Below are 16,831 nucleotides of genomic sequence, written 5' to 3'. Positions count from 1 at the left end.
TGTGAACTAATTAAGGAGTCCACATATCGAAACTACCTCTATATCTTCCGCATACTCATACGAAGAATTATCCGGAACTTCACAGTCAAAATCGTAAATGTTGACATGATAAAGAGATCAGTTATTATCACTTCTTTACTTTTCAAATATTTACCACTTTATCAAATGAATCTTTTCCTGTATATGTATATATAAGAGTAGGTGATCCCCACAACAATTCATAACGAAATACCACAATTAGTCCAACGATATGAACACCAAAAGAACCCTACGGTTTTGGCTGTTTGCAACTGTTGCCATTGCTCTACTTTCCATCATTCTCTCTTTCTACACCCAAAATTTTGGCCTGCATACAGGTCGTAGCCACCGCCACCGCCACCACCGTAGGCCGCGTGAGGTCACTTGTGATGAGAGCAAGTGGAAGTCGCCGCTCATATCGAAATACAAAGTGTTGCTTGTTCTGACCGTTGATCATAAGGGTTGCGGAAAATTCAACAGTTTGCAGAAGGCAGTGAATGCTGTTCCTGATTTTAGCCAAAAAGCAACACTTATCATACTTGATTCAGGCACATACAGGTAACGTTTCCTCATCATGCAATCTTTTTTTGTAGTTTTTGGTAACTGTGGATATCCGGATCAGTTTGTCTGCGCCTCGACTAATCTCATGGGACCTAAAGATAACGGTCAGTAAAATCCCTCTATTTTGCCGATTGAGCTAACCTTTAAATTTATGCCTCATTGGTTGTGGTCAATGCATGTAAAATCCAAGAGCTTACACTTGTTATAATACTTTTATATAACAAATATTCACACACCACTGAAACAAAATCCGATTTATAGGACGTCAACAATGTCTAAGGAACCAAAAGGCCTTTTGTCTAGCGGTATGTGAGTCTTCGGCCTTCTAGGAGGTCAATGGTTCAAATCTCACAAAGATGAGGAGGGTGTGTGAGTTTATTTATAATATTTATAGGACCAAACGATAAAGTTACATATTTAAAAGTGTTATAATAAGTTCATATGACGCTTTTGGACAATTTTTTAGAACATTTTAGAATAAAACGTCATATTAGCTATTTTATATGACACTTTTGAGAAGTAATCTACAAACACATCTTTTTTATAGGGCACTTGTTTTTATAGAACACTTTTTTAAATAATGTCATATAGTTAATACGACGTTTTATTATAAAATTGTCCTAAAAAGTTTGTTAAGATGCTCAAAAGCGTCATGTAAACTTATTGCAACACTTTTAGATAGTAACCTTTATCGTTTGGTCCTATATGGTTAAGTTGTACAAAGCTAGACATTTTTGGTGTCCTATAAACTCAATTTTATTGTAATGCACACCTCTCTAATTTGGTGATGTTTGAACCCTTGACCTTATGGGAGGCTATGCCCTTAGTAACCCGAGTACAGGCGTACGGCTAGGCTATGCTAGTAACCCGAGTACCGCTAGGCCAATAACCCTTTAGTATATGTGACTGTTGTGGCAGGGAGAAAGTGGTGGTGCACCATAATAAGACCAATTTGATAGTTCAAGGCCAGGGTTATCTCAACACCGAAATCGCTTGGAATGACACTGCAAAATCAGCCCGAGGCACCGTTTACAGCTACTCGGTTGGCATTTTTGCTCCGAAGTTCATTGCTTACAACATTAGTTTTAAGGTAATGCAAGTAATTAAATCATAATTACATAATTGCAAATTAAAGATACACTACAACAAATTCGGGTTTACAGGACACTAAAGATCGATATAAGAGTATCCTAATTCTAATACACTGCTTTATAGGACTTAAGTTTAGCATGTGTGTTCTATCTAAAAGTGTTGTAATAAGCTTATAGGACGCTTTTGCGCGTCTTAACAACCTTTTTAGAGACGTCACATAAACTTATTACAACACTATCAGATAGATAGTAGACACAAGTGTTTGGTCCTAGAAACTTATATATGTCCTATAAATTACACTATTATGACGTTCAAACACTTTTGGTATACTATAAACCCGATTCTGTTGTCATGATACTTCTTTTCTTTTCCTTTTCTTCTGAAAATTGATACGAACGGTTGCTGTGTTTGCGAAGAACACGGTTCCTGAAGCAGCTGGACTTCAGGCAGTGGCACTAAGGATCGCAGGTGATCAAGCAGCTTTTTATGGGTGTGGATTTTATGGGTTTCAAGACACTCTTCATGATGATGCAGGAAGACATTATTTCAAAGAATGTTTCATTCAAGGATCAATTGATTTTGTCTTTGGAAATGGTAGATCACTCTATAAGGTAACGATCACAACGTACGCTTTTTGGGCGTTGTAACCATGTCTTGTGACACACTACAACAAAATTGGGTTTATAGGACACCTAAAATGTTTAAGCGTCTTATATAAAGCAGTCTATTAGGATACTTAGACATTTTTGGCATCTTATAAACCCCGTTTTGTTATAGCAAGAACTTCCGGTTAACTTCACCTTTCGTTACAGACTTGTACGCTGAACTCAGTAGGAACTGGTCGTGGGATCAGTGGAGCGATAACAGCACAAGGGAGGAACTCAAAGAACGAGAAAACGGGGTTTTCGTTTGTGAATTGTAGGATCGGAGGCCGCGGTAAGGTGTGGCTTGGGAGGGCTTGGGGTCTACATGCAACTGTTGTCTTCTCTAAAACTTTCATGTCTGAAATTGTTTCTCCTGAAGGTTGGAATAACTGGAGAGACCCCAATAGAGATCAGTTATGGCCATCTTAATTCATCTTCCCTACTCAAATAATAATGTCAGAATATGTAGAACCCCATCAGATTACTTTTCAAAATAGCAGTTGAGGGGTCGAACATATATTGAAGAGAAAGTGTCCAAATCTAGCTGACACAGATATAGATACAGGTTGGAAGAAGGTTTGGTTACTGGATACTGCTAATACTCCCTTCGTTCTTAAAATAAGTACCCACATCACTATTTATGTCATGTCTACTGTGGACACTTATTTTAGGACGGAGGGAGTATGGACCTTCTTATCTTCTCGATCTGACTCTTTTGAAAAGCAATCTGATAGGGTTTCACATATCACAAAATATCAGAAAAACACAATGTAACGTTCAAAGTTTTATTAATCAAATGAGAATATTTGATCATGCCTTTCGTTTCTTAATTATGTTAACCGATGTTATTAACGCTTAATCTGTATCATTCAAATGTATTTCAGGTTAATTTTCTTTGGACAATACGAGTGCTCGGGTCCTGGTGCGAATTTAAAATATAGGGTCCCATACGCGAAACATCTAAACCTAGAACAAGCGGCTCCTTACATGAACATCTCTTTCGTCGATGGAAAGGAATGGCTAGCTTTCTCGTGACATCAACAACGTTTAGAAACACATACATGTTTATCGTAAAAATAGTTTACGTGAAGTTTGTAAAAAGTCAAAATGGGTAACGAATAAAGAATGAATGTTCTAATATATATATATATATATATATATATATATATATATAAAGGTTAAATAATCCAAGTTTAGCTGATATGAGACTTTAACAACAAGCCTTCACAAAATTGCTTATTCTAGACTCAAAAGGTAAAAACACTTATTACATGTATCATTGTTACGTAGATCACTTTCCTACTGATGTTGTCGATCCCAAATTGAAAGGTAAAATGAACGACGCATGCAATTTGCGTTTAGGAGAGAAGCAACAAACGTTCGTTCTAATCTTGTCGGTCACGGTATTTGAAATGCTTAATGCGTGCACTTAAGGGCATCTCCAATTGGGTGTCATGGAGAGTAATGGGAACCATGACACTCATCATGCATTGTGAAAGGTGTCATGGAGAGTTTAATGGGGGGGGGGGGGAGTTCAATGGGCATTACACGTATCATGGGAGGAAGATGGGACCTACTATTTTTTTTTATAATTAAATTTGTAAGGATTTAATTATGATATATATATATATATATATACACACTATAATATGATATTTATTAATCAATAAATTAATTTTTATTTTTATTTTTCTTAATTTATAAAAACAACATAATTAGTTTTAAATTATTTGGTGTTTAAGCATTTCATTTTCTAGCTTTGGTACTTTTTAACTGATGTATTTTAGTCTCGTGCTTTTTATTAAATGTATTTTCATTTCGTTTCATTTTCATTTTAATGTATTATTCCTTGTTTTTAGTAGATTTTTAAATTTGTTGGTAAAATTATATTTATAGATTATATATATATATGATGTGGAAATCCATTAAACTCATTGGAGTCTTATGGAGTGTGGGTATAAAATGATAGAGTTGTATGGTGAGTGGAATGCTGATGTGGCAGTCCATGACACTCTGGTAGAGTGTCATGCACTGGAGATGCCCTTATTGTTAATTTGTTAGAGAAAAGAGTTGAAATTAAATACTTAGGGGCCGTTTATTAAACGCTTATCAGGTAAGTACTTACGGAGCAATTTTTCACACCGAATGAACATGGCAAGGGACAAGAATCTTACCCAGTAATAACGATGATAAGGATGAAAAGTCTTACTCGGTAAGTTAGGATGATTACTTCCCAGATTAAAAAAAAAAAAAAAAACTGTTAAAAAGTTATTACAAAGAGGTTTGCATTTTGCTGAAATTTTGCAGAAAACTCGTCATAATCAGTACATATATGATGCATGAACCAAAACCCTAATCAAAATACGCGATTCTTCTCTATAAAAATGAATGATTTATCAGTTTCAAGTATTATCAAATCAAATCATGGCTTCCCAGCTTCACTTCCTGTTGATTCCCTTATTAGCCCCTGGCCACACCATCCCCATGATCGACATGGCCAAACTCCTCGCACAACGGCGGAATGTGAWGGTGACCATCGTCACCACACCCCTCAACGCCATCCGGTATGGTCCTTACCTCCAAGAACCCATCAAATTGGGACTGCAAGTCGGTTTTCTTGAACTCCCTTTTCCGGCGGCTGAGGTTGGACTACCGGAGGGATGCGAAAGTGGAGATGCTATACATGCTCTAGATTTAGTCCCCAAATTTTCAGCTGCAGTTGATATGTTACAACAAAGACTCGAACAACGTTTTGAATCGCTGGATCCTCGACCCAATTGCATTTTATCCGATAAATACATGCTCTGGACTGCTGATACAGCSGCTAAGTATCAGATACCAAGGATCATTTTTGATGGAATGAGTTGTTTCAAACAGTTATGTAGTCATCATTTGTATGAATCCAWGGTGTTCGACGATTTGCCTGAGTTAGAACCTTTTGTTCTCCCTGGATTGCCAGACCGGATTGAGATAACCACATTGCAGCTGCCACCCGAGTTCAATCATAATCATATGGCGCCAAGGGACCAACTCAAACGGGTGAGAGAAACCGAGTTGAGCGCTTATGGGATGGTGATCAATAGTTTCGAGGAGTTGGAGCAAGAATAYKTTAACGAGTTTAAGAAGTTGAAAAATGGTCGGGTTTGGTGTTTAGGACCGTTGTCATTGAACAATAATAATGATTTGGGAAAAGCSGTAAGAGGAAACAGCTCCTCTATCAATGAGGAGCGTATCTTGAACTGGCTTGATTCCAAAGAACCTGGATCCGTAATCTATGCCTGTTTCGGTAGCAGTAGTCAGGTCATCCCTCCACAACTGATTGAGCTCGGTTTAGGCCTAGAAGCGTCCAACCACCCATTCATATGGGTGATTCGAGCGGGTGATAGAGCTAAGGAGATCGAGGAATGGATAAAAGAAAACGGGTTTGAAGAAAGAACTAAAGATAGAGGACTTCTGATCAGAGATTGGGCACCACAACTCCTAATCTTATCACACCCTTCGGTTGGAGGGTTCTTGACTCACTGCGGTTGGAATTCCATCCTTGAAGGAGTTTGTGCCKGCGTGCCACTGATAACGTGGCCGCTGTTTGCTGAGCAGTTCTTGAACGAGAAACTAGTAGTCCAAGTGTTGGGGATTGGCGTGGGGGTTGGCGCTCAACACGTTGTCCATTGGGGTATGGAAGACAGGTACGGGGTAACAGTGAAAACCGAGCAGATCTTGAAGGCGATACAGAAGGTGATGGATTTTGGAACCGAAGGAAACGAGAGAAGAAAGAAAGTAAAAGCAATCGGGATGGTAGCGAAAAAGGCAGTAGAACCGGAAGGGTCTTCTCACAAGAACTTGACACTATTAATACAAGATATAATGGAACTTRCAAATGTTAAAAGCCGAGAGCCATCAAGTTGAAACGAYCTTGTCGAGTATGTACAAGATCGAAATYGTGTTTTTCTTATCATAAGTCGTATGTAAACGATTAAACCACTAGTCTAGACAACATCTTGAATYGCTTTAGTTTGCCTAATCGCTCGATAATATCTTCAATCATTGCTGTCGTGTTGAAATGAGACGAACCCGCTTCCTCCATTGCTCTTTTCGCCATTTCTCTGAGCTCTCTCGCTTTCTTTCGTCTCGCTTCTCCTTCATCTTCTTTGTCCATTATACTTCCAATAGATGACTTGATGTCTTCCTTCTTTACCAACACTCCAAACTTATCTTGATCTCCAACCGCAACAACCTCCTCATTGCCGATGCTCACTCCGATTTTCAATACGTCTAWGATRAATCTTTCRTTAAGAAATTGATCCGCGRATTGGGGCCACGTAACCATCGGGATCCCAGCGGAAATGCCTTCAAGAGTCGAGTTCCATCCGCAATGAGTTACRAAACCACCAATGGCTTTATGCGRKAGTATCAAGGCTTGCGGTGCCCAACCGCGGACAATTAGGCCTCGATCTTTTACCCGTTYTTCGTATCCCGACAACCAYCTCTCCGATTCCTCCGTTGTGTGTCGTATACACCAAATAAACGGCACGTTCGATGACTCCAATCCCAACCCGAGCTCGAATAGTTGTTCTGTGGAAACACTCGACATACTTCCTAAGCAAACAAAGATTACAGACCCTGGATCCTTCTTATTCAGCCATTTTAAGCAATCGTGCTCGTTGATTCCGGCCTTGTTTCCTCTCTCGGCTATATCGAGCAGACTTTGGTTGCGTAGCGAAACCGGGCCAATGCACCATACCTGTTAGAAAATAGATTAATAGTAGAAATAGTACAGTAAAACAATGATTAAGACGTGATTAAACTCGTGCACAACTCACACAAGGTCAAATCCTCCTTAGCTCGCCTAATCTCTTTAAAAAGTTACAAGTTTTAGAGATTATAAACTAAAGAAGAATTTATCACTCTTCTTATGTGGGACAAGTGATATGTCGAAATTTCATATATATAGCTCACCAGTACAACTAAGGGCTGTTTGATTGGTTTTCCATTAAGTCTTGTATGAATAAAGTTATCTGTGTTGATTAATCTGTCAGTATATATTGAAAAAGTTTTTGTTGGAGAGGGTTTCTCATAGATGGATGAAGTGTGTTTTTTTAATTCGAAGAGACAAGTTTGGAAAAAAAAAACTTGATTTTTATATAAAGCTCTTCTTAGAAGCTTATTGGATAAACCACTTTCTATATAATTAATTAAGTCTTTACCAAACATTCATGAATAACTGGCCGAATAAATTGTGAGTCTAATTAAGCTGCCAACAAACAGACCCTAAGTTTCACTATGCTTTCTGTGTGAGACAAAACCTCACTATGAATCTCAGTGTAAATTGTAAAGAGTATCAGTAGGGAAATTAACAAAAATAGACGTTTCAGCCTTGTATATTTATCTCTTAACAATTTCTCTTCCAAAATTTTCAAAAAATCACTACCTCTGCAGTTTGCAACTCCTCAACTTGTGGACGAGTCAAAATATAAAAAAAATCTGAACATGGTCCGCAAATACCGGGATCAAATCTGTAAATTAGTTCAAACTAATTTACATATTTGGTTCCTACCAACCACGTTCAAATTTTTTATATATATTTTGACCCTATGCAACTTGCGGGCGCAATGGCTTTTTGGAAATTTTGGGAGAAAAATGTCTAAGAGGTAAATTTATCCGACTGAAACGGCTATTTTTGTTAATTTCTCTAAAGAATATATATACAACCATACCTTTTTATCCTTCACCTTCGCAAGTTGTTCAACATACTTGGGTTCCAACTCCTGGAAACTATTAACCACAATCCCATCAGCACCTTTCTCAGCTTCATCCATTCTTCGAAACATATCCACCATCTCCTTCGTCTCTCTTTTCCCCCAACTTCCCGCCTGCGATTTCGTAACTTTGATCTCATCAAATATCCCAGGAACCACAAACATGTCTGAGTCGGAGACAATTTCATCTAATACACCAGTATTCATCACTATGTGTAAGCACAAGTATGTGAAGCATCCAGGTCCATGGAAAACGAGCCTCGGAATACCCAACCGCCGAGCTACATCGGTGGTCCATGGAAAGAGRTTGTCGGAGATGATGCAACTCGGTGGCGGAGTTAGTCGCCGGAGGAGGTTCTCCGTTGGTTCTTCTAACATGTCCATTGCRGCGAACAGTTTGATATGGAGATCAGCCGATGGAAGCAGGTCGAAATTCTCGAATCCTTCTGGCAAACCGACTTTRGATAATGGGAGTTGGAGTTCGAGTATTTGGATGTTGAGGTTAGATTGGATTGCTCGATCGATGGCGGGTCGGAAACGGTTGGAGTTCACAGGGGTTGTGATGATGGTGACGGTGAGGTGGCGGTGGGCGAGTATTCGAGCAATGTCGACCATGGGTATCATGTGGCCTTGTTGCATTAGAGGAAACAAGACGAAGTGAAGAGAAGATGAGGCCATTGATGGTTTGGAAGAGATGGTTTTGGTGGTTCTGTATGAAATAATTAAGTGGGTATTTGTAGGAAGTGAAATGACGTCAGTATCGACGTCATATGTTTGCCCAACACGGCAACATGTGCATGTGTTCATCCAGTCAGTCGCTAATTTTGACTTAAATTCCTTCCATCACAAGAAAATACAGTTTATTCGGTAAATAATTATCCGCAAAATTAAACAATATCGTTTACTTATTGGGTAAGATTTTATTCACTTAAAATGTATCGTATCTAATAATTTATTTTCGGTAAGAGCTAACCATGGTAATAGTTTTACATTTGTTCTTACCGTGTAAGATTCTTAATTCTTGTCATATTCATCTGGTAAAATAAAATGACTTGGTAAGTGTTTCCCTTTTTAGTCCAATTCAAGTCCCTTAGATGGGTTCTTGTTCAATTTGTTAAGAGTTATGAGACTAGCCTTATAAGCTTACTTATACAAGACATTGCCCGATTACTAGCCCAACGCGGCATCACCGATACCATAATCACCACTCGTATTAACGACAACAGTTTCAAACCTCGATTTCTCGGGCAACTGATTACAAAACATCACAACCCAAAAACCATCGTGATTCAGCTTAAAAGAATCATGTTGGGTGTACAACTTACACAATATCTGGAATCGGTTTCGTCCTGTTGGTTACTTCGGTTGTAATCGCTTGAATCATCGATGTCATGTTAACGCGAGACGATCCCCCTTCCTCCATCGCTCGTTTCGCCATTTCCCCAAATTCCTTTGCTCGTTTTCTCCTCGTSTGTCCTTCCTCTTCRTCGCTCATTAAACCTTCCACGGCCRTCTTGATATCTTCCCGTTTGATCGTCAATTCAGGCTTAAACTGATCTCGCAATGCGAAAATACTAGGAACCTCCGCACCTATTTTCACTCCGATTTTCAATACRTCTACGATAAATCTTTCGTTTAGAAATTGTTCCGCAAAATGCGGCCACGTGACCATCGGGATCCCAGCGGAAATCCCTTCTAGAGTCGAGTTCCATCCACAATGTGTTACAAAACCCCCGATGGCSTGGTGTGACAATATCAAGATTTGTGGTGCCCAACCACGGACCATTAGGCCTCTATCTTTTATCCTTTCTTCGTATCCTTCTTCTACGAGCCATCTTTCGAATTCGTCACTTGTGTGCCTAATGAACCAAATAAAGGGCACGTTCGATAACTCCAATCCTAACCCAAGCTCAATGGCTTGTTCCGTGGAAGAATCCGCTAGACTTCCGAGGCAAACATAAACTACGGACTGTGGCTCCTTTGCATCGAGCCATTTCTTGCAATCGTGCTCGTTGATCGCAGCCTTGTTTCCTCTGTCGGCTATATCTTGGACACTTTTGTTGCACATTGAAACCGGGCCGATACACCACACTTTTTTACCTTTTGCTTTCGCGAACTCTTCAACGTACTTTGGCTCCAATTCCTCGAAGCTATTAACCACAATCCCGAATGAAGTTTTCTCGGCTTCTTGCATTCGATCAAACATCTCGGTGGTTTCTTTTGTGTCTCCTCTTCCCCAAGTCGAAGCTTGAGGTTTTGTGACTTCAATGTGGTCGGGCAAGCCAGGAAGTACAAAGTACTCCGAATTGGAGTCGATTTCATCTAGTATACTCGTATTCGTCACAATGTGTATACACAAGAAAGCGAAACATCCCGGCCCGTAGAAAACGAGCCTCGGAATGTTAAACCTTTCCGCCAAATCGGACGTCCATGGAAAACCACCATCCGAGATGATGCAACTCGGAGGCGGACACAAACTCCGAAACACCTTTTCCGCAGGTTCTTCTAACAAATTCATAGCCAAAAACATATTGACAGCATGCGCAGACGTCGGAAGCAAGTCGAAATTCTCGCATCCTTCCGGCAAACCAACTTCGGCTAACGCGAGTTCGAGTTCGAGAACTTGGATCTTGAGGTTAGATTCGATTGCACGGTGAATGCCGGATTTAAAACGGTTCGCGTTAACCGGAGTCGTGATTATAGTAACTGTTGCACCGCGTTGGGCTAGTATCTTGGCTATGTCCACCATGGGTATCAAATGACCTTGAGCCATAAGGGGAAATAAGACAAAATGAAGGCCTGTGGGAGGGTAAGCCATTGGAGAGGTTCAGAAAGTTCGTTCTGGTGGTTCCTATGAAACTACTGAAGATATATATATATATATATATATATATATACATATACATATCAAATAACATTGGTAAATGCTTACGATGTGTCTTGTATTTTTGTAATTATCGAAAATGAAGATGAGATGATAAATAAATATACAGTAACATATGGGGCTCGCATATGTTGGCCGGCCAAAAAATTGGATTGTTATGGAAGGCATGGTCACCACATCTTATGTTCGGCAGCATCTACCACCGTTGATGCGACTTCTATACGTCCAATGAATCGTAGGGATGTGATTGGATCACTAAAAATAACATGTCCTTATAAATCACACTTATGGTATCTGATTGGTTTGAGTTTGGTTTCAAAGATCAAAAGTACCGGGAGGTCTCAAGTTTAAATCCAACGAGGAATAAAAATCCCCTTGTGGCTATGGAGGTTCAAATGCGGTGACTCCGGACTATCTGCAAAGCAGGTGGTCGTCCTGGGATTAGTCGGCTCGTATATCGGATTGGATATCCAGGTTAATAAAAAAAAACTATCATTATAAAGTTGTATGTAGGTTATTAGTTTAGTGAATTAGAAATAACTTGACAAGAAAAAAAATACAGAAATTTGGTTTTTATAGAAACCTCTGTTAGATATTCTTAGAACCAACTGATCGTAATTGGATGAGATCAGATCCAAGATTCCAGTATCCAAATTGGACCAGTCAATTTATATTTCAGTTCTATTATTAGTTCATAACTTTTTCGTCGGTTTTGGATATCAGTAAAGAATCTAATAAAATCAACCTGATCCAATCCAATAACCATCCGATAAATAAAAATATGCACTTCATTCATCCGAAAATAAGCGTCCATGTATTTATTTTAGTTCGTTATAAAATAATTGTCCGCTTTTGAAAGTAAAAATTTACTTTCCCATTATACCTTAAATTATAAGATAGAGAAAATCTCTCTATTATAAGCTAAGAGTAAAATTGTGTCATTTTTACTGTGAACAGTTATTTTGGGACGTACGGAGTAATTTAAGTGTTTTTATTACATGTGGTTTTTCTTTCTTTGGAAAATATATTGATAATTGGTTAAGACGGTAGATTAATGGATTGAAGATTGGATTAAAATATTATTTGGATCAAATATAATCTATAGTGTCGGAAATTGTAGGATCATGAAAAATGTTATTTGGTCACTTTGTTATGTGTCACAATATATATTTTGAAACCATGATATGAACACAAGTTTTTAGCTTTTAATTTTATATTTATAATAATTATAACTCTTGATATGCATGATAACATCCGATGGCTAAACCGATCAGATCTAATTAAACCATGGAAGCAATTTTGAATTGCATCCTTCAAATCTTCCAGCTTTCTAGAATTTTACTTCCGTGTAAAGACCAAGAATCTCTTGCAATCACTTTTCCAAACCTTGAAAGTTCTAAGAAAACTCATTGCACCAAAGAATCAAATCTAGAATCATGATTCTTGTCTATATAAATCCACAATATATCAATCGAAACCATTCTCAAATCAAATTCCAATTCATAATTCATCAATCCACAATCTCCGGTGGGATTCAATAATGGCATCGGAATCCATCTCCCAGCTTCACTTCCTCTTGATTCCCTTATTAGCCCCTGGCCATACCATCCCCATGATCGACATGGCCAAACTGCTCGCACAACGGCCGAATGTGGTGGTGACCATCGTCACCACACCCCTCAATGCCATTCGATATGGTCCTAACCTCCAACAACACATCAACTCCGGACTCCCGGTCCGTTTTCTTGAACTCCCGTTTCCGGCAGCCGAGGCTGGACTACCGGAAGGATGCGAAAGTGCAGATGCTCTACCGGGTCTTCATTTAATCCCAAACTTTTCAGCTGCAGTTGATATGTTACAACAAAGACTTGAACAACGGTTCGAATCGCTGGACCCACGACCGAGCTGTATTTTATCTGATAGATTCATGCTCTGGACTGCTGATACAGCGATTAAGTATCAGATACCAAGGATAATCTTTGATGGGATGAATTGTTTTAAGCAATTGTGTACTCATCATTTGTATGCATCCAAGGTGCTTGATGGTTTGCCTGACTCGGAACCTTTTGTTCTCCCTGGATTGCCAGACCACATTGAGATGACCAAAGTCCAGCTGCCAGAAGAGTTCAATCCTGGTGGTTTAGGCACGAAGGAGCAACGCGAACGAGTGAGGGAAACCGAGCTGAGCGCTTACGGGTTGGTGATCAATAGTTTTGAGGAGTTGGAGCAAGAATATGTTAACGAGTTTAAGAAGTTGAAAAATGGTAGGGTTTGGTGTTTAGGACCGTTGTCATTAACCAATAATAAAAATTTGGGTAAAGCCGTAAGAGGAAACAGCACATCAATCGACGAGCAGCAAATCGTGAACTGGCTTGATTCTAAAGAACCAGGATCCGTAATCTATGCATGTTTCGGTAGCAGTAGTCAAGTCATCCCTCCACAACTGATTGAGCTCGGTTTAGGCCTAGAAGCATCTAACCGCCCATTCATATGGGTGATTCGAGCGGGTGATAGAGCTAAGGAGATCGAGGAATGGATAAAAGAAACTGGGTTCGAAGAACGAACAAACGGTAGAGGACTTTTGATCAGAGATTGGGCTCCACAACTCCTAATCTTGTCACACCCTTCTGTCGGAGGGTTCTTGACTCACTGCGGTTGGAACTCGATCCTCGAAGGAGTTTGTGCAGGTGTGCCACTGATTACGTGGCCGCTGTTTGCTGATCAGTTCTTGAACGAGAAACTAGTAGTCCAAGTGTTGGGGGTTGGCGTGGCGGTTGGGGCTGAACGAGTTGTGCATTGGGGTATGGAAGACAAATTCGGGGTTATGGTGAAAAGCGAGCAGGTTTCGAATGCTATACGCAAAATGATGGATATCGGAACCGAAGGAAACGAGAGAAAAAAGAAAGCGAAACTACTTGCGAAGGTAGCGAACAAAGCAATAGAAGAGGGAGGGTCTTCTTACAAGAACTTGACACTACTAATACAAGATATAATGGAACTTGCAAATGTTAAAAAGGACAAGACCCATTGACTTGAAGCCAAGATTGCTCTTGCAATCGAGCCGTGCAAAAAACCGTCAATCCGTACAACTCAACCCATTAAATTCAACCCGTCAACAACCAACCACCATTAAATAGGGTTGAAATTGGTTAGGCATAACTCCTTCCAACCCATCGCTAATATATAATTTTGATAAAAAAAAAATTATATTTGTATACGATAAGTTTGAATATTATTCTTGTTGTATGTCATTTTTGGGCATGATTTTCTCTATTTTTGTGCTTAATTTTCATTATTTATTTACATTTGTGTACTTGTGTTATCGAAAAGAATTGGATTAAGTTATGCATACAAATGTATGAAACTAAATAATAGATAATTATACAATATATATATATATATATATATATATATATATATATAAAAGAGTAAATCAAGCGATAAAACATACTTATTTAAAATTAATAATAACAACCCGTCAATCCAATGCTGCAAGGGTTATGCTTTATAACAGATTGATTGAGGGGTTGTTTGTTTATCTCTTAATAGTTTTATTAAAAGGTAATCTCTGAATTGTTAAGAGGTGAATTTTGTTTGCCAAATTTTTTTTTTGTCTCTTAATGGTTTTGTATATTGGAGCCGCCCCTTAAACCATTCAGTGCCCTAATTTCATAGTTAATAATTACCAAAAAATTATTTTTTATATTATATTATATCATGAAAACTTCTTAATTATTCTGACTTCTTAATCATTTTACACAAAAACATTCAATAATTGTTAAAGATCACTTAGGTTTTTTAACTGCCATACATACACCGAAAATTTGTAGACTCTGTAGAGTACAGTACACCACTGTTGCTGCTTGCATCGACTTCAGATTCAGCCCAAAAATAAAGGCCAACTTAAAACACTTTAGCCCAGTACTGATTTCATTGAATCGTGAGCCCAATAGAAACATCCTAATCCGTTTTCATACGGGTTTGGGTTGTTTCTCTTCTACCCGACACCCTTAACGGGCATGCCTCCATAGATTTCGATTCCAAAGATGGGCTTAATCGGAGCTCCAACACAATGTAACAGTGGGTAAAACTCACAGCCATTAACGTGATTTTGTTCTTTGACGATTCTTGTATGCTTTATATGATAAAATTACTTTCTACACAACAGTAATCCTTTATACAACAAGTTCCAATATAGTAATCCTTCAACATAGCTACGGCTTGGCGCCGGAGCATGTTTTCCGACGGTTCCTTTAATATAGCTGCGGCTGCTAAGAATTTAAGAAAGAGGGCAGTTGACGAAAGCATGTCAAAACTCTCGTATCCTTCAGGCAAACCAACTTCTGTTAATGGGGATTTTGAGGTTTTGGTCTTTGATAGCTCGAGCAATCGAGGGTTTGAACCGGTTGGAGTGGTGATTATGGTGACGGTAGCACCACGGTGGGCTAGTGATCGGGTGATGTCGACCATGGGTATCATATGACCTTGAGCCATTAGAGGGATCAACACAAGTGAAGAGAAGCCATTAATGGCAGTTGGTTTTTGCAGTGAAACAATGGGGAGGATGGATGTGGAGTTTATGCGTGGCAATCTACAGTCATGAAGTTTACAGAGAGTCGTGATTATGCAACTGTCAGTTTTCTCATTCTATCATTCCATTCTATGGTTTATATAACAAAAACTATAATTATATAGAGTAAAATGTATAAAATACTAATCTATTTTAATAAATTTATTTATTATAATATTATACTTTCAGTTTTTTTTATTATAATAATGTATTTTCAAACTATTTTTTATTAGAATATTGTACTTTGAAAAATTTATTCATTATAGCATTGGATAATCTTTTAATTTAAATTACTCATTATACCAGGTTTCCATGTTATCTCATTGTCCACGTAGATTGTTCACTTGTACAATAGTGATGTGACTTTTTTACTAGATAATTGTACTTTCAAAATTATTTTATTATAACATCTACTAGTTCTTATTAAACATTGTATTTTTTATTTTAATATTTAGATATTTTACATGTTATTTAATAAATATATTAAAAAAATTAAAAAAATTATAAATTATTCATTAATATACCAATATCAATAAAACTAGTAGAAGACAACTTATCTCGCTAATATTTTTAAAACAATATGTGTTTTTTTGAAAAAAGAAAAATAATAATGATTTTTGTTTAACAAAAAAAAATATTATCTTGTAAAAAATATATTATATTTGTTTAAAAACTTTTACTTGATGTATAAATATATTAAATTAATTAGATTTTTTCTGAATTATTTATTAATATAACAATATTAAAAAATCGTAAATCACAATTTATTTCATTAATATTTTAAACGGAACTTTAATATATTTGTTCGACAGGTTATTTGAGGTGATTTGATATTCATATTTATACTCGGATACCTGCAAAAGTTACAATCATGATCATTATGATATTAAGAGTTACATTTGGGTTAATTATGATATTTATTGTCATAATTATCAATTCATATAATTATCAATTTTATGAATATTAATTAGATGTTATAATTGTTCCATTTAAGAGAAATAATTACTTTTAAGAAGACATACTTTTTTGACCATGACCAGGGGTAAGGTTTTTGGACAAGCTACAAAACATAGATGGTTGTGACATGTTTAGATGTTATCTCGAATGACTTTTGGCACATGATGTCTTTGGTAGTTAGATAATCACTTGTCGTAGTTATTAACGGTCATATGTCGGGGATTTATCCTATTCGGTCGTTGTTATTGATTTTTCACCAAACATCATCTTTTATATATATATATATATATATATATATATATATATATATATATATATATATATAGGTGGAGGTTCAAACGAGAATCTC

At 37.7% G+C, this 16,831-nt stretch overlaps 5 protein-coding genes across 5 annotated transcripts; 3 read left to right on the top strand and 2 right to left on the bottom strand.

Annotated features, from left to right (window-relative positions):
* Nucleotides 1–250: 250 nt before the first annotated feature.
* Nucleotides 251–3,350, top strand: LOC112520175 (probable pectinesterase 15). Its single transcript, XM_025128475.1, has 5 exons — nt 251–576; nt 1,498–1,669; nt 2,088–2,282; nt 2,484–2,728; nt 3,200–3,350. The coding sequence occupies exons 1-5, from the start codon at nt 251–253 to the stop codon at nt 3,348–3,350; spliced, it is 1,089 nt and encodes a 362-aa protein (XP_024984243.1).
* A 1,389-nt stretch (nt 3,351–4,739) lies between these two features.
* On the top strand, nt 4,740–6,228 carry LOC112519382 (UDP-glycosyltransferase 73C6-like). Its single transcript, XM_025127461.1, has one exon. It carries the CDS (start codon nt 4,740–4,742, stop codon nt 6,219–6,221), a length of 1,482 nt encoding a protein of 493 aa, XP_024983229.1. The 3' UTR covers nt 6,222–6,228.
* LOC112519381 (UDP-glycosyltransferase 73E1-like) lies at nt 6,195–8,749 on the bottom strand. Its single transcript, XM_025127460.1, has 2 exons — nt 8,030–8,749; nt 6,195–7,056 (listed from the first exon to the last, which is right to left on the bottom strand). The coding sequence occupies exons 1-2, from the start codon at nt 8,747–8,749 to the stop codon at nt 6,289–6,291; spliced, it is 1,488 nt and encodes a 495-aa protein (XP_024983228.1). The 3' UTR covers nt 6,195–6,288.
* Nucleotides 8,750–9,293: 544 nt separating this feature from the next.
* LOC112520316 (UDP-glycosyltransferase 73E1-like) lies at nt 9,294–10,918 on the bottom strand. The gene has a single exon (XM_025128661.1). It carries the CDS (start codon nt 10,887–10,889, stop codon nt 9,393–9,395), a length of 1,497 nt encoding a protein of 498 aa, XP_024984429.1. The 5' UTR covers nt 10,890–10,918; the 3' UTR covers nt 9,294–9,392.
* Nucleotides 10,919–12,495: 1,577 nt separating this feature from the next.
* Nucleotides 12,496–14,025, top strand: LOC112520318 (UDP-glycosyltransferase 73C6-like). The gene has a single exon (XM_025128662.1). It carries the CDS (start codon nt 12,496–12,498, stop codon nt 13,984–13,986), a length of 1,491 nt encoding a protein of 496 aa, XP_024984430.1. The 3' UTR covers nt 13,987–14,025.
* Nucleotides 14,026–16,831: the final 2,806 nt, after the last annotated feature.

This window comes from Cynara cardunculus (genome assembly GCF_001531365.2).
Source record: "Cynara cardunculus var. scolymus isolate 2C chromosome LG 10, CcrdV1, whole genome shotgun sequence".
In the NCBI taxonomy this organism is placed as follows: Eukaryota; Viridiplantae; Streptophyta; class Magnoliopsida; order Asterales; family Asteraceae; genus Cynara; species Cynara cardunculus.
Note: the sequence above shows the minus strand (reverse complement) of the source record. Positions and strands in the feature narration are given on the sequence as shown.